At 39.2% G+C, this 23,197-nt stretch overlaps 1 protein-coding gene across 3 annotated transcripts; it reads left to right on the top strand.

Annotated features, from left to right (window-relative positions):
- Positions 1-54: 54 nt before the first annotated feature.
- Positions 55-22,928, top strand: AP4S1 (adaptor related protein complex 4 subunit sigma 1). 3 transcript variants are annotated; one of them, XM_069784052.1, is made up of 7 exons: positions 55-147; positions 5,321-5,460; positions 7,238-7,438; positions 8,902-8,988; positions 10,105-10,173; positions 13,304-13,315; positions 22,165-22,928. In XM_069784052.1, exons 3-7 carry the CDS (start codon positions 7,301-7,303, stop codon positions 22,291-22,293), a joined length of 435 nt encoding a protein of 144 aa, XP_069640153.1. In that variant the 5' UTR covers positions 55-147; positions 5,321-5,460; positions 7,238-7,300; the 3' UTR covers positions 22,294-22,928. The 3 variants fall into 3 exon arrangements, with proteins under 3 accessions (XP_069640153.1, XP_069640151.1, XP_069640152.1); XM_069784050.1 differs by having other exon boundaries at positions 13,304-13,327; XM_069784051.1 differs by lacking the exon at positions 55-147 and adding an exon at positions 167-713 and having other exon boundaries at positions 13,304-13,327.
- The last annotated feature ends 269 nt before the right edge of the window (positions 22,929-23,197 follow it).

Below are 23,197 nucleotides of genomic sequence, written 5' to 3'. Positions count from 1 at the left end.
CCGAGCCGTCGGCCCACCCACCCGTGGCCAGGCGGGGAGGGGAGGGGAGAGAGGGGGAGCAGCGCGCTGCATGCCGGGAAATCGCTCCCCTCGGCTTCCTCCTCCCGCACGGGCAAGGCGGCGGAGTGCGCATGCGCAGGAGGGGAGGTGAGCGCCGTGCCCCGGGGGCGGGGAGCGGGCCGGGGCCGGGAGCCCCCTCCCGGGCCTGAGGTGGCGGCACATCGGCCGGGGGAGCAGCCGTGGGGCCGCTGGCCCTGCCGCTGTCTCCCTCCGTCTCTGTCGCGCTGCCTCCGCCCGCTCCGGGGCAGCCCGCCGTCGGCAGCCGCCGCCGCCGCCGCGAGGAGGGGGGAGGCCCGGCCCCAGGCGGGATGGTTGTCGGGGCTGGCGGACCCGGACCCGGACCCGGGCCCGGCCGCCGCCGCGGGGGAGCGCAGCCGGGCCGGGCGGTTTCCGTCCGCTCTGAAGCGAAAAGCGGAAGCGGTGGCGCTTCGCTGGGGCGGTGGAGGGTTGGGGCGCCGGCGCCGCGGCGGCTGTGCGCCGCGGGAGGGTCCACGGCCCTCGGGAGGGTCCGCGGGAACGCCTCCGTGCCCGGGGCCGAGACCGAGACCGAGACCGGCGTGCGAACAGCACACCGGGAGTTCAGACGCCTCAGTCTCTCAGCGCGGTTTAATGGCGCGCTAAATTGGCCCCACAAGAAGGTGGCTTTAGAATAGGTTTCTTAGATTTATGGTATGTCTCTGGCCGTTGGCTGATCTTTTTTTAAATGAGCGGTCATCTTCACAGTATCTCCGTAGTCAGGCGTGTGTGCGATGTATGCCCTCCTTGATGAGAAGGGCAGGTGCACAATGTTTGTTATTCAGAAGTCTTTTCCACGTGAGGAAAGTTTTGCAAGAAATGACTGGTTTATTTTGTCTGGCTCGCTTTTATCTGTGACAGCAGTGCTGTGTTTGACGCTGTAGTTTGGATATGGTGAAATTACCTCCGTTGCAAAACACTGCTCTGCAATGCAATATTTACAAATTATCATCACATCCTATTTGACATGAGCTGTAGGTCACCCATTGTAAGTAGGGTAGGGGTTTGGTTTTGCCTCTCTTCAAAATATTTATATGCTGTACTCATTCAGTAAAAAAAAAGGATAGTTTCCTGAACAGGGCTCATTCTTGACAGAGCTGGAATTTTGTTAATTACTGAAAAAATAAATACTGCTTGTCTCATTACTGGTGTTTCCTTTCTCTCCTAATCTTTCCTCAGGTGTGTGTTGGTATTTCAGTTGGTTTATCCAGTCCTTCCTTTCTTCTCTGTTAAATCATTTCCTACTAAAATTTCATCCTGCTGTCTTCCTGATTCCATACAGATTAGCCAATCCAAATCCAGCTCCTTTCCACCTCAGCTGATTTTTTTTTTTCATTGTCTATGGACAGTATCAGATCATAACTAAAAATTAAGACTTACCTCATAACCAGTTCAGCCTTTTGTTGAGCTCCAATCTTACGGGACATTCCTCATTCTTGAGTATATGGGAGTTACTGCAATTTAATTCCGTTACTATATTCAGCCAGCATTCTGACAACTCAACAGCAAAGGAAAACTTTTTTACTCCTTCCTTCCTCCCTGACTTCCCTAGATTAGTAAGGTTGCTTTTTTAAAATCCCTGATCCTGAAGTTGAACACTATTTTATTTTAAAGCCACATAGATACGGTTGTTTCATCTTTGGATGATTTATAATGTGCACAATCATAAGATCTAGAATACAAAAATTACTGTTACTGATAAATATTATTAACACTGTATATGATTTTTATTAAAGCCTTGTCCATGGTCAGAACAAAAGTAGGAAGAGCAAGGGTATCTACATTTAGTACATGTGTAAAGTGCCATTACACCTCTGCATCCAGAAAACCGATGTTTAGAGTTGGACAGTGCAGCAAATTATTTGCTTATAGTTCTATCATTTATTTTTAAGTCTTGGTGAAGCAGTTCTCTAAAAACATAGTCACGTAGTTTGCTAGATTTGATCTTTTATTTACATTTTACCTGAGAGCCCTAGAATGTTGCAAAATGTTGTTATAGTACAATAACTAAAATGCTTCTAAAACTGTGGACATTGAGTAGAGTGGTTTTAGCTTGAGAGACACACATCTAATTTGAATTATAACTGTACTGCAAGAAGTCTCAAACACAGGTTTTTTATAATTTATCTGTCAGAGTATGTATAAATATTGGTGAAATCTTTGACAAAATAAATTAATGTCAAGTGCTTGTATCTACTGGAGCAGTAATTAGAATTATGTTTGAAATATGTTTTATATTACTACATGTAGAATCTGCTGGGTTGGCCACGCTGGAAACTTAAGACCTTTTTATCCACAGAACAGGTATTGCAGGCTTTGCCTCTCTACGAGGTCTCAACCAGTAAAGACAAAGAAAAGACAGCATTTAGGGGTGTGACTCACAAACAGGGACAGCTTACTTTGAGGTGTCTCATGTGGTTATGCAGCCTGCAGAGCTGGCACGTCCTGGAAGCAGTTTCTGAACCATCATGGTTTCTGTTTCAGCATTTTGAAGCAAACCAGCAGGTCTCGGTTTGTCTTGAAATACAAGGCTGGAGTTACCTGTACAGGCAGGGGGGGTGAGCCTGCTTGGGGGCAGTAAAATCAAGAAGCATCTCTCTCTCTTCATGAGCCGGGGTCCTTAGTCTTCTGTATGTGTGCTGGTTTAGAAGGAGTTAAACCCATTGTATTATAAGTCATACTCCATCAGTCTAGCAGTGTGAGTCACACAAGCCAATCATGGTACCAGTTTTCTCTCATAGATACTTATCTGTGAGAGATACTTTAATGAGGGTGAGATCTAACACGGTGTTAACAGTGCGTATTTAAATCACAGTAGTTAAACTGTATGTCATTTGTGTGCATGCCAAATTATCCTTGCAGAAGAAATACTTTGTAAAGGAAATAAAGGAGAGTCTACTCAGTCACTCCGGAAGGTAATTTCTTTTGAAGGAAAGTTTGCAATTTCAAGACTTTTTACATCTTCCCCAAGTGATACCTTCTGAGTTTTTTGTTTCTAGGGAGTCTTCAATCTGTCATAGAGTTTTGTAGGTGTTTTGCAGATTGGGTATGCACAAAGCATATACCATAGGCTATTCTGGACAAAATGCATGGTTGACTGTGATGGGGAGAGCTGGACTTGACAGTCCATCAGGATCTCGATAGTCCCTTCCAGTCTTCTGTTCCTAAGTGCATTTGTGATGCAGATAGTTGTCCAGTGACCTGGAATGAGACAGCCTATTCATTTCTGACAAACAGCCTTCAGATAGTAATGTCTTCTCATTACTAAAATGAGCAAAATAATGGCAGAGATGTGAAAGGCTTGCATCTTGTCACCAATTCCCTTGAACCATTTGATTCTGTATGCATAAAAGCATGGTAATTTGTGTGTATGTGCATGGATACACGCAGGCGTGTGCGTGAGAATGCACAGACAAGCACGTAAGAGTTGTATTAGAAGAAATGGAGCTATCTTCGTAAGTAGAGTACCGATTATTGATCATAAAAGGTAGCTTCTCAAATACAGAGAACTTGAAGGAATGGGAGTTTCTCCATCCATCAACATGCACAGATATGCTTTTTGTTTGTTTATTATACTTCACAGGTTTCTTTACATCTTATACATGCAAACCTAATTTTAACATGTATGTATCTGAAAGCCAAGATGAAAGGAGAATAAATAAACTTTATTAGAAACAAAACTCAGTAATTTCCTTTTTTTGCCTAAGTTGTGCAAGCAAATGTTTTTATTTCTCCAAGTGATTTTTTTTCAGAATTATTTTTAAAGGAAATAAAAAAACCCTTAGGATATTTTTAACACTGGTGTTATTCTCAAAGTCAGATTCCACAGCTATGCTTGCATGCTTTTTGTAAATTTTTTAAAAATTATTATTTGTACATGTAAATGTATTCCAGTGTTTCTGCACAAGACTGTGTGCTTGTACTGCTGTTTATGTGAGCAAAATTTATGGCTAAAATTTTGGAAGTTATCTTTGGGGCTGGTGGGAAAATACAGAAATGACTAATGATACTAGTGGACCTCTTTCCTATGGATGTTAATCACCTGTTCTAATACTGTGGATAACGATTGTCTCATAAATTACAGATAGCACATTTGAGTACTGCTATGGTTCTACCTCTGTTACAACTTGATTCATTTTATTTTATATCTGTTCTGGGTAAAAGCATTTGCGAGGATTAACAAAAATAAAATCTGGTCTGAAGTATTTTCATATGTAAAACAATCCAGGCCATTCATAAGAGTACACACAGATACAATAGTCATAACATCAGAAAGGGATTAACCATGTAGAAAGATTAGGTTAATAAATAATTAGGATTAGGGGCCAATCCTGCAATAGGATCCATACATATCAATTCTTCATATATTTTTTTCTATTATATACTGCTTAACAGTAACTCAAAGTACAACAGCTCTGTCAGTGCTCCTGGGGTAGTTTTACTGTCCTCCCGTTCTCAGGTCCCACTTGAATATCTGCAGACATGTTCAGCCTCAGGTTTTTACTCTTCTAGGATGGATTTGTGCAACTTGCTGATTTCTGAGAGCAGGACTTGCACTCCTCAGTACCATTTATGACTAAATTATTAAAATAGCTTGGAAACAACTTGTTCAAAACAGAGGACTATTACTTCATGCTTCAGCAGTATCAAACACAAAGATGAAGCATAAAACTGACAAGAAAAAAGAAAAGCTGTCTATGTCGCTGTCATTATCTGTTTAGCTTGGACAGACATGTTTTCCAGTTGGTAGGAACAACATGCATAGCTTTTGGTCTCCTGCGTCTGAGCTTGCTATTTTTTTCGTTAAGACAATGGGCAGCATTTCTTAGGTTGTTCCTCTTTCAGACCACAACCCTTTTTCTAGTAGCTTTAGAGCTTCAGGTTTCTTTTGCTCGTGAGGTTGGCCCTTGCTAGAGTGCCTCATTCTGAGCTGGAAGGAGTCGTTGATTCTTATCCTTACTTCTTGGAAGGTTTGTATCAAAAAATGATTAAGTCATTACCTTTCTTTATGCCTCAAAATATTAAGACATCTCTTCTTATTGAAACTCTAACTGCAAGCACCCATGCGAAATACAACAGGGGAGAAAAAAAAGCCACATAATAAATGCAGAGAAGATCCTATAGATGGTACTCTCCCATTTAGTCATAAATGGCAGCCTAAGCTGCCATCCAACAGTGCAGATCCTGTCATACATTTCCATCTAGGCCCTTTTTTGTCTTAATTACCTGGTTCATTCTTTCTCAGAGACCAACTTGCACTAGGTTCAGAAGCTCGGGGTGCAGGGGACGAGCACTGACCAGCGTCCATGACTCTTCTGTCAGAGCGAATCAAGAAAAGCACGCTCCTCTTCTGGACGTGAAGAGACTTCACTGTGCCTGGCAGAGGTGAGAAAGCTCTGAGACTGTCACGCTTCCAAACAGATTCTTTTGTCCTGAGGATTGATCCTGGACTCCTCTTCCCTGGAGGTGTCACTTAGTTAAGAAATGAATTCTCAGAATCGAGTGTAATTAGTGAAGACATATTTGGTATAGAAATCTAAACTTCTTTGTATATGGAGTAAACCACAGTACACTGAGGAAACAGGATAACTTTCTTGAGATCCAAGTGATGATAATAGAGGTGGCTTTTCTTTCAGAAAGTAATTAGGTGACCAATATGAATCGGAAGTAAGCAATAATTAATGTCAGCACCGCGTATCAGGATTTTTTGTATCACTGTCATGAAAGATGTAGATGTTATCACCCATGAATGGTGTGTAGCCAGTTTATTCCAGTTGCTAATAATATGAGGCAGCACCTATGCAGCTTGCCTTGTTATAAAAAAATCAGCATATGTTTAAATGTCTATGAGGTTGCTGCCTCAGAGACCTATTTTGGGTTTTGTACTTTTTTCCCCCTTTTGCTCTTCTGCAATTAAGATACACTGGTTTTACACAAACATCTACACTGTATTGTTCTGCAGATTCCTGATATGTTTTTTTCAGCTTGGACCTTCTCACAGGAGGTGTGAGACTTTAGGAGAGAATATTTGCACCAGGCAAGGAGCAACTCTTCAGAACTGGAATAAAGAAATAGCTTTTGCAGTAGTTGCTGTACTTCCAGTGCATAAACCTCAAGAGCATTTGGGCCAATAAATCTGCGATCCAAATAGAGAGTCAGATGGAAAACATTACAGTGACTGCTTTCTGGCATTAAAGAAAATACCCAGAACTTCTATTTCAAAAAATTACTTCTGCAGCTACCTTATTTTGCATGCTTTTCAAAACATGAAAGATTTCAGTTGTTTAGGAAGCAGATTCTGATATATGCTGTGCGCTTTTTAATAGCCCTTTTCACTGTACATTGCATGTGGCATATTTATAGTCTACAACTATATTTCAGTGGCATTGTGTGGATTAATATTTATATAGTTTGAGATTAAGCTGTTTTGAGTAATTAATGTGATCCGGTTTCTCCTTAGCTATCAAAGACCCACACTTAGTTGTCATTGAGTGGAGAATCTACCTTTTGCATCAGTATGGGAAATTAGACGAGAGAAAACAGATTTGAGCGGCTCCTTGTCCAGTACAAAATGTGTGCTGATGCTGCTGACACCTAAATATTTAGGAGGCTCTCGTTCTGCATTAAAGAAATGGTCATGTCTTGTGGCCCATGTGTTTCCCTTTGTCTTCTCTCTCTTCAATCTGGTGTCAGGATGTTATGAATGAAATTGTTAAATACAAGTCAGAAAAAAAAAAAAAAAGATGCTCATAGACCAATTTTGCTCTTATGAGCTGTGTTAATTTTATGTTTTGGTATTGGGCAAATTTCTGATAATGTTCTCAAAGCAGTCAGTTAGCATATGAGAAGAAAATGGTGAACAGATTTATGGTGTTGAAGAATTAATTGTTTACTCCTCCAATTCCCCAAATCCTACAGACAAATTAAATTGCCTGATAATGTGAAAGCTATTATTTATTAGATAGTGTGTGATTACTTGTTTGGGAAAAAAAATGCCATTTTACTCATGGGATGCATGCAAAAGATTAGAGATTTTTTTCCTATATTCTATGTTTTGGCAATAAACTCAGTCTTAAATATATGCGGATCTGGGCTGGCTAGCTTTTAGGAAGTCTTTTATAACTCTTATGTATACTACTTTTTTTTTTTTTCTTCCTCACAGAAATACTCTTCTTGATTCCTGTGCCCGATAGTCAAATCAATCACTGAGATCAACAAAAAAGAAATGATAAAATTTTTTCTTATGGTAAACAAACAAGGTCAAACAAGGCTCTCTAGGTATTACGAGCATGTAGAAATTAATAAAAGGGCAATGCTGGAAGCTGAAATAATTAAAAACTGTCTCTCCCGTTCAAAGGATCAAGTAAGTTTTGTACTTTTTCCCCTAGCCATTTTACTTTATCAACATCTCACATCTTTCATGTCAATAATTCTGAAAACACATAAGTTTCCATTGCAGGTCATTATTTCATTTGTACCCATGAAGAAAAAGACTGTGTTTCTAGATTATGGGTTCAGTCAGTTGAACTGTTATTCTGCATTGAATAAATATGTTTTTCTGGGGCTTACAGAGATTTTGGAGTTTTGTATATCGCTGTCATGAAGATTCCTCCTGTTTGTTTGAAGAAGCTCAGAAGTCCAGAAAAAAATTATTTTATCCTGTTACTGTTTTTCTGGTAGAGATCGATAAAGAGAGATTACTGCTTCTTTGCCTGAAGAGGTAGTAGGGATAGTACTGACAGCTCCAAGTTTAAACAAAAAACTTACTTATGAGAGAGGATTCTAAATCATGAAAATACTATCTAAAACACAGGGGGTTTGGGGAACACAAATTTTTAGGCGTCTGTATTATGCATTTTTATTCCAAAAAAAGTGTTCACACTTTCTGCAAGAAGGTCAGAAAACTCAGAAGTTGGAAAATTCCTTAGATGAAAGTTGATATTTTCATGGCTCACTTAATTGAGCCATTGGTTCTTTAAGAAAAGTACCAAACTTAGAAAAACTTTTGAGCACATTGACTTGCATTGGAGGAGAAATCTGTGACTTGGACTGTGAGTGGAGTTTTTTGGTTTGTGTTCTGAGGTCAGCTTCTTTATTTTTCATTAATTACATGTGTCTTTGAACAGTGGTCCTCACATTTCATTCTAGAAAACCTCAGAAAAAATAGCAGTTCCTGTAAAGTACATTAGTTCACAGACTTGACAGTGACTAAAGAAATTAACCTCCTCCATACTGCTCTTGCAAGAGCATCTCCAGACAGAAACTTCACCAAAAGAACTAACGGTATGCTGCCATTTCAAGGACTGAGCAAAATGATACTTAAAAAAAAGAGGAAGCATCTTGTAAAGCAGTGTATAACAGCACCATCTGCTGGCTCCTGTCTTATTGTGAAAGACGTGAATTTCCCCCCCTGGGTCTGGAAGTCTAATACTCTTAAAGTTTATGTAAAAATATCGATCATTTTTAAAATCTGAAAATGACCTTCAGGTTGTCTCTTTTGGAAGTGCTTCCAAATGAAAATTTAGGGGAAGTATTGACTACCTTATAACCCCGAACAAGTCACTTTGGTTCTGTATATTCCAGTTTTCCTATTTAAAAAGTGGTAGCATGTTTTCTGCCAGCAGATGAAAAGTTTTGTGTAATAGTTACCCTACTAAATTTCTTTGAAGTCAATATTTCAAAATGGTTTGGTGGAGCTTGGGAAATCCATTGTTCTTTGTGGGCCTTACAAACATGAAAGCTTAGAGTCTTTGAGCACTCTGTGCTTAATACTGTCGTATGCTTAAATGGCAACTACTATATTTGACTAATTTTGTTTCTGCCTAGTGCTCTTTCATTGAGTATAAGGACTTTAAGCTGGTATACCGACAGTATGCAGCCCTTTTTGTAGTCGTTGGCATCAACGAGACAGAGGTAAGAAATTGTATACCCTCTTGGAATGAAAGCTTGTAGTGATTATCATGGGCAAGAGCTCAAGTCTTCTTCCAGTATGGAATTTTGCAATAGCAATTAGAGAATTTCAAGGAGTCATTGCAAAAACCCCTCATTTTTATTTCTGTGAAATAAAAAGAGGTATAAAAGAAAATGTGGTATGTTTGACTTCAGTCTATAACAGTAGACTGAACTGTTGTCATGAGGCAGTCTTCCTGAGCCTTGTACTGATTCTGCTTTCTAAATTTATGTTTGATTAAACAGAAATTTGTGTGGTGTGGGGTTCCTCAACAAATGTTAGCATCACAGCCAGATCAGCTGTCTCATCTGTGGTGACTTCCCAACTGCCCGCTGTTTTTTAACCTCCTTGGCCAGAGAAAAAATTCCCATACTGTCAGCTATAAAGATGCCAATTTCCTGTATTTTAAGAAAAAGGGGGGAAAAAAAAAAAAGGTATCTGAAAATTGACAAGTGCTGTTATTTCATGCATTCAGGCTGAGCCTGCAAGGCTTTAGTGTCGACATTGATTCCTGGTTCTCAGAAGTTAATTTGAAGCTTACTATTGGAGACCTTAGCAGGGTGGTGTGGAAGGTAGCTGCTGAACATCACAGTGTTTTCAAGTCAGGGTTAGAATGGCATGCAATCTGGGGCAAGTTCTTTTGGCTTTGCTGCAAAAATCACCCATCTATACTGCTGCAGCATAGCCTGGCTCTGTGCTGCAGCTGGCTGGTGTGACTTACAGCTAACTAGGCTATGCCTACCCATGCTGATCTACCTGTGTATCTAACCTGGGTGATGGTGGAACAAAGGATGCAAAGGGCTGGCAGCAGCCCAGGTGAGACAAATCTATTGGGTACTGCGGCGGTTACTTGTGTGGCTGGCCTGAAGCTTCTGCCCCTGCGCACTCCCCTGCTCTCCGTACCTCTGCTGGGTAACCGCACCTCCTCTCGCTATGGTGGCCTGAGCTTGTGCACTTTATTGTAGGTCTTATTATTTTCTAGTTGCTTTTCATACACCACAAACTGAAATAACACAAAGAATACTATTACATTTTCTAGCTATTCATTTAATATTCACTTGTTTTTACTTTAATTTCAGAATGAGATGGCAGTATATGAACTAATTCATAATTTTGTGGAAGTTTTGGACAAATACTTCAGTAGAGTGGTGAGTGAGACATTGAATCTATTGTGAAATATTTCTTCTCTTTCAAAGCTTTAGTGACTGTTTCATTTCAGGGAATAAATCACAGGAGAATTTTTTTTTCATATTCATTTAGCATTTTTAATTTAGCATGACTACTAGGGGGAGGAGAAACTAAAAAAAAAAAAAGGCAATATTAGTTGATTTTTCAGAGAAGTAAAAGTATACGTGGGTTATAAATCATCAGACAAGGAATACCAGAAATATTTCTCTTAGAAAAGCATGTTTTTATATGCTTATACTCAGGGGTTTCTTTGGGTCATCTACTCTTAAATTAGCCAGTGGCATTTTATGCATTTTAAATAAATAAAGAGGTTTTTCTTTACAGGTTTTTTTTTTCAGTTCTTAGCATTACATCCCCCAAATGAACTTCATTCATGATAAAGATGGTGTAAGCATTAAGCAGGGAGCTGACGTCACTCTCACTGAACAAGATCAGAAGGATGGAGCAAATGAAGCCTCAAAAACCAGTCTGTACTTGAGCTCCCCATATTGTTGTCATGCAACAGTGGATATCTGATAAAACAGCTATTATATAGTCATTTCATTAAGGATTCAACATCAGACATGGCTCCAGTTAAAATGACACTGCTCCTTTTGGTGGGAGATTTTTTTGTTTGCTTGTTCTTACAAAGTTTGAAAATGCAGCATTATAATCCTGGTTAGAACATGTGCTATTTAATATAGGGTTTCTAATAACCTTGTTAGAAACAAGTTTGCCTGAAATCATACTTTGGCACATTTTCAGTTTATCTATGCTGAAATGTGTTGGATATCCCTCTCAGAAAAGAGGACTGGATAGAGTTTCCTCTGTAGTCCATGTGCTTGAGGGTATTACATTGGTAATTATACATACAAGAGATCAGTATGCAGGGTCTGTAACTGGTTTCCTAGTCCTAGTACCACAGCAGATGTGGCAGAGCTCCCTCTGTGAATTCAAGGACATGCTTGAAAAAGTCGTCTGCACCCCTCACTGTTTAGATGCCTGACAAATGTTTTAGGCCATTATCTCAACTAATGTCACACCAGCCTCTTGAAGCTACTGGTACTAAGTATATCACTTTCTGACTATACTTAAAAGTTCAAATTTGTCTCTTTAAATTGTTATGATTGCAGTGCCAACCTAAGCAGTGATCACCAGAAATGGAGTTTGATCCTGGCAGCACAGGAATGCAGAATAAAATTTAGTCACATCTTATTTATCTAATTGAGCTAATAGTTGCCAACCACTTCTAAAGTTTTATTTTCTTCACTTGAGGCAGAACAAAAATAGATTTAGTTCTTATAAATGTAATATGTGTCATTCCTTGACCATGTATGTAACTCGACCACTGACAGTTGTTAGAAATTTGCTGAATTCATCATACCAGAGCTGTTTGTTTGTATTTTTCCATAGCATTTCAGGTCTGAAACTAGGGGAACCTAAAAGAGGGGTGGTTAAAGAAATCTCATGCCATTCTGTGGTTCTATTTTTAATAGCATATAACATGATAAATGGCAGAGCACTGAAGAAGAGGGCTATAATTCTATCTGGGGTTTCTGGCAGAAAACCACAGAGCAAGAAAGTATAAGTCTGTACTATTATGGATTAATGTGTAGGATTTGCAGAATTTTAGCAGAATCCCAATTTATGATGATGACAACAGAGACAGCACTCTGGGAAAGGACAGAACATCTGTCCTGCTCTGGCGGGGCATTTTGTCATCTATTATATTTAGGCTTGTGAGCTTTAAACATTCTCACATACTCTATTTTTATCTAATGGAGTTTACAGAGCTTCAATTCAGATATCAGAACAAACATTAACAGAATTAGGGGGAAAGCTTTCAAAGTTGCTTGTGAGATGTAATTCTGAGTCCCCTTCGCTTTTATATGGCTACCCAGGGAAAACTGCATCCTGTTCAGAATACGTATTCCAATGTTTTCAACTGCTTTTTAATGCTGAGGAAACTTAAACTGATTGGGGTCTTAAAATACAATTTTTGTGATGCGTAAAAAATTTCGAATTGAAGAATGGCAGAGTCACTCAGCGGAGGCCTGTAGACTGGAACTAGTCCAATTTAGAGCATCTTTAAACCATAGAAGTAGCAGCAATTTTACCAGTGGAAACTGCCTAAAACCAGGGTTAGAATCGAAACCATGTTAGCAAGCTGCATTCCCCTGGTAGCAGATAAAGATTCCCTCTTTCAGCAGAGACTGGGCAAGCTCCACCCGAACTGTGCAAGATCTTAACTGGTGAGGCTGTGATTAATTGTTTCTACATTTAGACATTTAACCAAGGCGCCTGAGTTAGAAGTTTGGTCATCCTAAGCTCCCATTACCGGCAGTGGAGACCGATGAGTATCTCGAGAAAGTGAGTCATGCCTCAAGTGTGCCGAGTCAACTGTTGAAGATACCCATCTCTTCTGTTGACTGCAGAGAGACCACAAGGGCTTCTAACTCAGACATTTTGGTTAAATGAATAAAACTACTTGGGGTAATTTAGGCCAAGACTAGAAGGGAAACAATGACTATGTGAAGAATTGTGTTGCTGGGGCTGGAGAATAGTTGAAGTGCTAAGGGTCCAAAGCTTGGAGATGACTTCCCTCTCTTAATCTATCCAGCCATGGCTACCACCACCATGGGTACATACGACATCTAGATTTTGCTGTTGAAATGATCTGCAGCAACATTTTTAACTGTTTTTATAAAAATTGTAAACTTGGCATTAACATCCTGTTTTTGCAGAAGGAGGAAGAGAAAATGTAGGGCTGGAGTTGCCATGATTAGCGATGCTGGTTTTCCACCCACTCATTCAGATGGCATTGCATATATTCAAATTGTTACTTGTGGGTGACCTCAGTGGGTTTTTCTAAGTAAAAATTTCAGAACATTAGCTTTTGTTACAGAGGCAGGTAGCACATCAAAGGCAAAGCAGTGTTGCAGGAAAGAGCATGTAATTGTACAGTCCAGAACAGAAATCTGAATCGACCTAAAATTTTGTATCATCATTTTGAAGACTTTCTTTATCCTCCAAAGGGATGTGTAATGTTTAATGACTATGAGATGAGAGACCAAACTGTTACTAATGGTTGTCTATCTCTTTTTCTTGCAGAGTGAATTAGATGTATCCTTTTCAGTATCAGAAATCCATTTGTCTATCTCTTTTTTGTGTACATTCCAGTTCACGCTGTCTTCACAGCACTGACTGTCAAACAGTGAAGACAATGCAGAGGTTTCACAAATTTTGCACTTACAGTAAGTAGCACCATTTTGGCACCTTTCTGAAAGCATGGCTGATGTTCAGTGAGGGTCACCTATTTAAATCTTTGGTCATTAAGATAAGCCTGGAACCATTTCAAGTAAAACAGGGAGAGCTTGCTTAGAGAGAACTAAGTACCATTAACACCTAGACATGAAAAGTTATATTCATGGGGGAACTTTCAGGCTGAACTACTTCAGGGTTTTACTTTCTTCTTTAACTTTACAATAAAATAGATACTAAAGTGACTGCTGTAATAAGAACTGAATGTTACAGCTGTGTCTTGAGCCAAATAGCAGCAGCATCATTATAAGATTAGATTTGTGCTTTGATCTTGCTTCATGAAAGTCTAGGTGAGTTTTACTTTCTGTATCAATGGAAATAGAGAAAGGCCTGGGAGGAGGAAATTTAGGAAACAAGGCATTGCCACAGATACCTTTTTCTTTTCCCACCCCTCTCGTTACACAGCTGTATTTTCATGTGTATGATTTGCAAGGTATTAACTAAAATCTATTAAGAAAATGGACTAAAACCAAATAGAAACAAATACTAGAATACAGCCCTGAACAATTAAACACAAATAACAAGTAAATAAAATACAATACTGAATTCAAAGAAAACTAAACCAGGAGAATGTAGCACAGTCAGTCTTCCTCCTCAGTTCTTCCAATCCTACTGCCTGCTCACTCTACTCCAGCAATCCTTATGCCTATATTTGTTGTTGGTTTAATGCAGATCTACTGGTACAGAGTTTCAATTATACAACCGAAATACAGTTGTCACCCTGGAATCAAATACTGTAATGTAGTTTAATTACCTTAATTAAGAATTAGTACATACATAGAACAAATTCTGTAAAAACCCAAAAGGAAATTAATTTCACTTTTGCAAATATTTTAATGCTTGCTATGTGCTAGAACTCTGTCTCATTTACTGAACTTAAATATATATGTATGTATTGTGTATCTATATATGTGTATTTCCTTCCTGAAATTCACAAAATGCTGTGGTATTAATGTAACGCTCCTAAATTCACTTATTATAAAAGAGCAATAATGAAATTTTATCATAAAGGGACTCTTAAGGTCTCTGAGCGATTGTATAACTACATTTTTTGTATTCAGTTATTATAGTTAAGGATTAGAACTATGTGTACTGGTGTATTAGGTTTACTGAATTAGAGACTAACCAGACCTATTCAGTAATTATACATAAAATAGTCCTCTGTGTTTCCATATGGTGTACTTTGAGTCTGCAGTTACCCGATTCTTTTTATCTTAGATTGTTTGGAGTACTGATGATTCTAAATTCTGCCTGTCTCTGGTCATTGTTTTCACACCGAGAGGAATTTCCTGTAGTTAGACACAAAGTTATTACCAGCAGTCCATTTAATAGCTGAGAAAGGCTGCTGCCTATACAGCACACTTCTGCATACAGTGCTAGTCTGCATAGTTTAGAGAAGTTGCATTATATGCCAACACTAATGTTTGCAACAGATGCAATACAGTGTCTGAATGATTCCTGTAGAAATTCATCTTCTACATGGGTCTCATCTGCATGAGGCTATAAATATAAATATTTGGAAAATAGGAGTGTGCATTACTATCTTAATTGATAATACTGGAAAAGCTCATGTCTGATATGTCTCTTCTCAACATGTATGACATATGAATGATGTACGTAATTTTTCCATTCAGAAATGCACTTTTCTACATTATACATTTCAGGAACAATTTTAAAATAAATATTTTACTTCTGTATATGCACAAAATAATTCTCCCATTTAGGAAGAAGAGCTTTTCACAAGTTGAGAGGATACCTAAAATAGTTGAAATGAAGTGAGATACCCTCAACATTAAATGTAAAGCAGAGATGTAACAATGAAGAAGTGGGTTGTTCAGGATTGTATTTATTTTTTATAACCGCTTGAATAGCAGGCCTAGAAGAACAATATAAGATTGGGATTACAAGTGTCTTAGATGTTAATGCAGTGCAAGCAATAATCCATCAATATGCCTTTCGTAGTGTGTAAGGTAATATCCCCACCTGGGATTAAACCATTTTCTTTGCCAAATAGTCTTATGGTGACTCTTATATTCAGTACAGTTAGCTTGGATGCAACATACCTGATGGAGGAAGTAATGTCTGAAGGTCTGTAACAGCAAACACCAAATAGTATTCACAGAATCTTTGTATATGGAGTATCTGGCGGGAGACTGTCACGATTTCCTGTCTGTGTGCTATTATTTTTGTGTACAGATCCATAGGAAGTTTATTTCAAAAGTGATAGTGGCTGTTCTTTATAGAAAGTAGTGTTTACTAACATGAAAAAAATAGTAGGAAATTACATGAAATCAAAACCCATGAAAAACAGATCATAATCATTAAAGGCTATTCACCCATGCACAGAGCAAACCCCAATTAAATCTAAAGGCTGAGACCATCATGCAATTGAAATGTTCCTGGAGCCCATGCTAAGCCTGCAGCATGTGCACTGATTCTTAAAGCTTCCCCAGCTGCAGTGCATTATCCCAGTATTCCTGGCAAAGCAGCTTCTGCTACTGTGGGACTCCAGCTTTCATTTAGGTCCAAACACCTGAATTCACCCAGGGCACGGGCATCATAGCTTGCATCATGGCCTGAGCCTGGAGTCAGCTGTCAGGAAGGGCACCTTGAACACAAGGCAGAGACTGGGTCCAGTCTGAATCCTGCCCAGCAGGATTCATACGTAGTGTTTATATCTATGTATGACATAGGTGTGTGATGCTAAACAATGCATGAACACTTGCAAAGTTATCATCTCATGCATACTGCAAAAACGAACACCGATGAGCTACTAGCCAATTAAGTAACTGCTTTAGAGTAGCCATGGTTTTTACAGAAGCTTTTATGGGTAAATTGTAAAGCATTTAGCCATTCTATGATGTCCACTTTCATTCTGAGAGTCAGTCACATACAGAAGGGTACCTATGACAGAATGACATAACATTTCTAAAGTTGTTTGGTTTGTTTTTAAAATATCTGTAAGTAGTGTGGTTGGGCCAGTTGCATGAACAAGTACTGAAATTGTCCTAGGGGTCTTGCTTCCTAATCTGTTAATAGCTCTAGATGAGCGTCACTTCTGTGTGTGAAATAAGTGGGTGGGATTTTCTGTAGCTTTAAAAGTCCAGCTTGGATGGTGGAGGAGCTACTTGCTTGGTGTGGTGATGACAAAGAGACTATAAAAAACACAAGTGTTACCACAGCAGCTTTGTAGGGAACGATATGCTGGTAAGCATGAGAGTTTCTAAAATTACAAAAGGTTGACTTTTCTATTGCTTGAACTTGTGAAGCAAGGCTTACTTGAAGACACATTATGAACTTACAGAAGAAACAGATACTTACGTTCCCCTTGTGGGAGGGGAGGGAGAAGACAGGGTGCTCTAGGACCAAGCATTTGAAGAATGTTGTCTTGAGCCAAAAAAACCCATTACATTCCATTGCAACTAGCTGCTGGTGCTCGTAGGATAGATAAAAAGCTTTAATATAGGGAATGCTTCATGTGAATCAACTGTATTCTTCAATCCCCCATGGAATAACACTTTCAGAATACAGTGCATTTAAGTAGTAAGAAAACTGAATGATTAATTTATTCTGAGAATTTATAAGGATACACTTGAGTTTGTACTGTAAAATAAGTGGATGAAATGGAAACCTATAAAGATTAGCTTAAAACTGTTGTTATAGAATATCACAGAACTTGAAGGCACCATTTCTCTCCTATTTAATGTCAGCATAATTGTCTAAGGAAGAAATGGTCAGAAAGCATTAAATGGGTTTCAGTGCCTAAAATTTGCCTGCCATTAGATAGGCTAAAATTTACTTAAAGCCAATGTTAGAAAAGATAAAGTCGGAATGTGTGACTCTAGATTAAAAAAAGAAGGAACTCCAACTAATCTTTAGTTGAAGATGAATGTCCAGGATGGAAATTGAAGTTTTGTAATGCTGTATATTCAGTAGCAAACCATCTGCCCCCATAAGTACCCGTGCTGTAATTTATTAAGCTTTTGTTTGTGCTCCTGGGTGTGTTACCTGACCACAAGGCTGGCTGCACTTTATCATCTCTTAAGCCTGTACACACCCTTAATTACATGCCTGGAAAATCCTGAGATAACTTACTTAAAATGTCTTTATATGAAGAAGTTATTTATTTATCACATGCAGGTCCTAAACGAGCCTTTTTCCTTTCCTCCTCCTTCCCCTCTCCCCTGCTTAACCATCTCCCTATATAATGTTTTGGGGAATGTTTTTGTTTTAATGTCTTTCATAAGGGCAGCTCTTAAAGTTACCAAAAGCCAGCATCACATTTAAATACCAGTTGCAGTAGGAGCCATTTACTTCTACTGCTAGGTACGCAGCCACAACAGCATTGACTGAAACCTGTAAACCAAAGACAGTAAGGGCTCACCTTTTGCTTAGGCTGACAAATTGTTAAGAGCATTTCCTAACTGGGTGCTCTGAATACTTTTATTACAGACTTTTAGCTACACATGCAGAGATTAATACATGTTTTCTTCTGCATACTTGTTTAAAAACTCGGGTTAGCTTCTGCACAGATCTAGTGAAAGTCCCTTAAACCTCTTTTGTGGGCAGCCAGGATTCTTACTGGAAGCAGAACCTTAAATGACAGCTCTGGGTGGAGCACATGGCAGTGTGCACACTGAATATCCTGCTGCCAGTTGCTCAAACTGGTTTGCTTTGCTGCTTTTCAGCTGGGTGTGGATCTATGACTTCAGGGCTTTAAACCCTGAAATTTGGGGTCACTTGCCAAACAAGTGACAGGTGGGGAGGTTGAGCCTTGCTGAGGATCAGAGATACATACCCCTCACTGGGCAGGGCATTCAGACGTGAATGGCTAAGCAATGCCTGTATGACAAGATGTAACCATAGAGCAGAGTCATGAGACTTACAGGCAAGGGAAAAACACCAAGGTTGCTCCCTGTGCAGTCTGACTGCTTGCCAAAATCAGCATGGTAAAGGAAGGTGGGAAGGGAACAGAAAAAGGAAGCCAGGATGTAAGGTTAAGGGTAGTGCATAAAGAATGCTTTGGGACTTTCCAAAATCAAGATGATAGATCTTTCCAGAATGGTATTAGTATCCCCGTTCAAACTGCAGGTGGAATCACTGGTTCTGGAATGATGACTGTGAGATTAACAGGTTACAGATGGACAGAAATGATACCACTGTTTTCTGTAATGGAGTAAGCCAGTTTTGAAATAACCTGGAACAGCCCTGCAGGGGAATTGATGTCTCATTTAAACATACTGGGTTTGAGTGGAACAGCTACAAGATACTGGGGTGTGGGTGCAGTTTTCCTTTGACATGGTATCAGCTCTTCAGGAAATGCAGCAGGGGAAAAAGCAGTGCTAAGTGTGTTTTAAATGTTTTCTTAAACAAGGCAATACAGAAAAATAAGGTGGGAGGGACAAGTTCCTGCATCATCACTGATCCTCATTGACCCAGGCTTCTGGGTTTTAGATCCTTGGGACTCTCAAAGGAAGAGGAAAGCCGGGAGAGACGGGAGCTCTCACCCCACCATGGGAACTGGAGCACTGTGAATCAGGGGTAGAGTGTAAAATTTAAAAGCCAGGGGAGTTGGCTTTATCACTTGTTGAAACCTGAATGGAATGTTATCTAACTTCATTAACAGATCCTCTCACCCTGTGTAGAGCAGTGCCAGAGGTGAACTAAGCAGCAGAAGAGCTGTCTTCCTAAAAATTCTCACATTACTGGACTAAAGAAATCCTAACTTCTCAGATTAAAATACTTGTGTAAAGACTGATTTACTTTGAAAGTATACCATAAGGAGAAATTTGTCTCACGTCTTCAACCTGCCAAGGAAAGTAAAACAACTACCTTTGTCTCTGGAACCACAGAAACAGAGACAGCTGAAGTTTTAAGGACAGTAGTGCTCCTCAGGATTAAAGGCATGAGTCTGATTTTTAGAAGCAATTCAGGCCTGCGGTCAGACTCAGGAAAAAATCTGGTATTTAAAATACAACTTAGAATTAAATTAGGTGGTTAAGTTTAGGCCAGCAAATCAGAAGCTATCTGATGAACCATGGATGTACCCGAGATCCTGTTGACAGCTATAGTTTCTCTTCCTCACATAACAGTAATGAGTAGTAAAGTTAGTTGGGGGCCTGAATTCTGCTACTACACATACCTAGATATGCTTTGCTCTTGGCCAAGCAGAATGCATTTGTTGGAGCAGCAATGCAATTGTTTACCCTTCTGCACAAATACACGGTAGCACTGAGTTCAGCCCAGAGCACTTACGGCAATTTGAAATGGCAGCGGAAGGTGACAGCCTGCCAGCTGTAATCTCATCAACTTGACCATACAGGTTCATCCTACAGTTCAGCCTGAACAAGTTCAAGCTTCTACTTTTCATCTCTTAGAAAGGTGGTCACACACAAGGCTGACATGAGACACTCTGTGCCCCTCTTCTTGCTTTAATGTATGCAGCAGAGGCAATCACCAAGACAGGGACATAACCTTAAGCTTCTGTCATCACTGGGCTAGACCGTCGTACTCAAGAACTTCTGCAGACAGCAGAACCTTAAGTAGAAGGCAGCCAGTGCAGCTGCTACTAACTCAGCTAAGCTTGCCCATGGAAGAAGGTGGGTTTGGAATTCCCCAGGCTGAGGACAGGCTCAGCTTCCATCCTCTACAGTTTTCAGGCAGGCAGCATCTCTACTGTGACATTTTAGAAAAGCCTGAGCCAGTCATCATTACCTGAAGTAATGACTTGGGCTTCTGACTCTGAGAGAAAGGATCACAGAAAAATTCCTCTCTGCATTCCCAAGTACTGGCTTCAGCCCTGGTTCTCTAGAACCTGTGAATTGTTTGATGGGTCTGGCTTTTACCACTCACCGCAGGGAAAATAAGGCACCTAACTCAGATTAAGGAATTCACTTCTCAAAGCCAGGTGCTAAAAAACTAGGCATGGAGATGTTCAATGTTACTTAACTTGAATCCGTTTCTTGAATTCAGACTTAAGACTGTTCACTTCCATGAGCTCACATTGTTGCAGCTCTGGTGCGTTAAGGTGTTGTCTCCCCACCACTCGCATTTACCACCTAGGAGGAACAAATGTATACAAATATATGTGGCTCCTCAGCTGTTGTCATATACATAAACAGTTAGTACTCCCACTGTTCCTGCTCTTTGGCAGAGCAGTAGGGCAGACTGCTGTAGTTAGATCCACTAGAACCCGTGGGACAGAGTGGTCATGTTCAGAAAATGAGACTTTAGTTTTATCATGCCGAGCAGAGGAAAACATTGATGCATTCAAAAACCTGGCTCTCGCAACTCCACTGATTAGAATGGAAGTCCACTAACATAAATACAAGGACAGGAGCAAACCCACGTTGTCTTGCTGAGCTCAAACCATAGAATCATAGAATGGTTTGGGTTGGAAGGGACCTCCAAGATTATCTAGTTCCAACCCCCCTGCCATAGCATCAAAAATAGCATAATGGGCAGAGAAGGCACTTGAGAGTCTCGTATCTAAGTTGAAAAAAAGTATTGAAAGATGTATTTCAAAGTTACTGTAAAGTATCTTACTAGCTCAACTGCAGGAGTCCTCAATACACAGGCAAGAGCTAGAAGGAGCAAAATTAAGGCAAAGCCGATCCGTTGAGCACAGCAAAGAACACATTTAAAGAGCAGCAACAGGTGGAGAGCAAGGCAGATGAAGGGTTATTCACGCATCTGTATATGTATGTCAGTGAAACATAACAGATGTACCCAGCAGGCTTTTTTGCTATGCCTATTTCCATTTCAAGTTCTAGTGATAAATGGCAACATAAGAGTCTTTTTTCACTAAGTAACCCTTGGCAGTTGTTCAGTGGATGCACAAAACACTAAGGTATGCAGAAGAATGCCTGCTGCTTAACACCAGAGTAAGGCCTGCCGCCTTTTTTTTTTTTTTTTTTTTTTTTTTTGAGACAGATGCTGTTAGATAATGTTAAGGAAAGACAGACATGGTTATGGACAAATTTCATATATCACAACAGTACCAATTCATATTGTTTCAGATTATTTTCCTTTAGGTGAACATTAGAGATTGTAAGTATCTTTTAGAAAGTATTTAAAATATGAACCATTTATTTACTTTTGCTCTTCTTTATGAGATTTATTACTATATCAATGACTCAACTTTACATACCAGTGTATTCCTCTTAAGCTATTTTCAGGCAGATCAAATAGTGTTAGTAACTTAGGGTAAGGAAAATTTAAGAATCAAATTTTAAGAATTTGACAATTACTTTTCTAAGAAATGCAGAATATCTGCATTGTCACATTCAAGATTGTTATCCCTCAATAACATTTTATATTCAAGCAATATGTGTACTCAGGCAGGCAGCAAAATTAACCATCTACATCTAAGTTCAAGTTTACCTTGCTTCTGTTACTGTGTGGTAATCTTCGAGGATGTGATACTGCTGGGGCTTCAACTTCTCTATCACAAACTTCTGACATCTCTGTGGTCAGAAAAAAGTGTCAGTTGAACTGTTCCCCTAGCTCCATTAAAGCAAACAGCCAAATAAACTAGAATAAATTAAGAAATAACTATTTTTGTAAACCTTGATTAAAGACTAAGGTGCCTAAGATTTTCTCTGAATTATCTTCATATTGTTCAAAATATACTTAACTTGAAATGTTTCTAGATCATGTTCAATTTGGACAGAGTGCACATCATTTTGGATGAAATGGTGCTAAATGGTTGCATCGTGGAAACAAACAGGAACAGAATTCTTGCCCCTCTGTTTGTGCTTGACAAAGTGGCAGAAAGCTAGGAAGATGCAAGACTGACTAAAGCATTTTACAAAAGATGGTGAAGCCATCAAGAGCATACCAACAGCAGTGTTCTGATGTCGTTTTCTGATGTCGCAATATTCAAATTAGTTGGAAAGTATTTCCTATTTCTCCTATACCCTACGTACCTATTGGAAAGATACAGCTAAACATAAAGTGGAACCTTCAAATTCAGATGCAGCTTTATTGACCCAGCACAAATCTTTCTAGAATAGTCAATATTTTTTATAACTGACTGAAGATAAAGTAATGGAAACTTATACAAGACTGTCTAGGTAATCACTTTGAATTATGTAGCATTGTGCCAGACCTAGGAGAAGACAGAAAAACAGAAATATAAATTCAAACTGAGTTTCAGTGCTTCCTTTAAGCACCAACTCAATTTTTTTATTTTCATACAAATGTACTATAAGTTAAAGTTCTGTAACTTTCATGACCACTAGATTCACCCCTCATCAAAAAGCTGGTTTCACTCCCTTTTCCATGTAAGTAATGGTTACAAAGGAAATGTAACTAACAGAAGTATAGATGTATTTAGTATTCCTGCATACTGTGTAACTAGAAGTATTTGGCACTTAAATATTATAACATTAATAAATTATAATTAAAATAAAAAGTTTGATCATCTTTTATCATGTTGGCTTCATAAATTACACAAAATATTTTCTATTTTGGCACACCATTGTATTTTTTTTCTCTTGTATATTCTATCCACACATCATGATTAAAATGTTCACAAAAGATGAGTAACAAAAGATATGCAAGTTTCTCAGTACCAGCTGGGTAAATCAAATCTCCCCTTCTCGAGCAGGAGGATGTAGCTATGCTAACTTGTATTCACAGGCATACAACATGCTGATTCATATCTGTATAGTACACTAAGTC

Source organism: Haliaeetus albicilla, chromosome 5 (assembly GCF_947461875.1).
Source record: "Haliaeetus albicilla chromosome 5, bHalAlb1.1, whole genome shotgun sequence".
Taxonomy (NCBI): domain Eukaryota; kingdom Metazoa; phylum Chordata; class Aves; order Accipitriformes; family Accipitridae; genus Haliaeetus; species Haliaeetus albicilla.
The sequence above is the reverse complement of the archived record's forward strand: the minus strand, read 5'-3'. Positions and strand labels throughout refer to the sequence as shown.

Bases quoted from the DNA above. Each gene is read 5' to 3' on its own strand.
- AP4S1 (XM_069784050.1), top strand. From the start codon at position 7,301: ATGATAAAATTTTTTCTTATGGTAAACAAACAAGGTCAAACAAGGCTC. The intron at 10,174-13,303 runs GTGAGTGAGACA...TTTTTCTTGCAG, and splicing joins ACAAATACTTCAGTAGAGTG to AGTGAATTAGATGTATCCTT. The intron at 13,328-22,164 runs GTATCAGAAATC...AAATGTTTCTAG, and splicing joins AATTAGATGTATCCTTTTCA to ATCATGTTCAATTTGGACAG.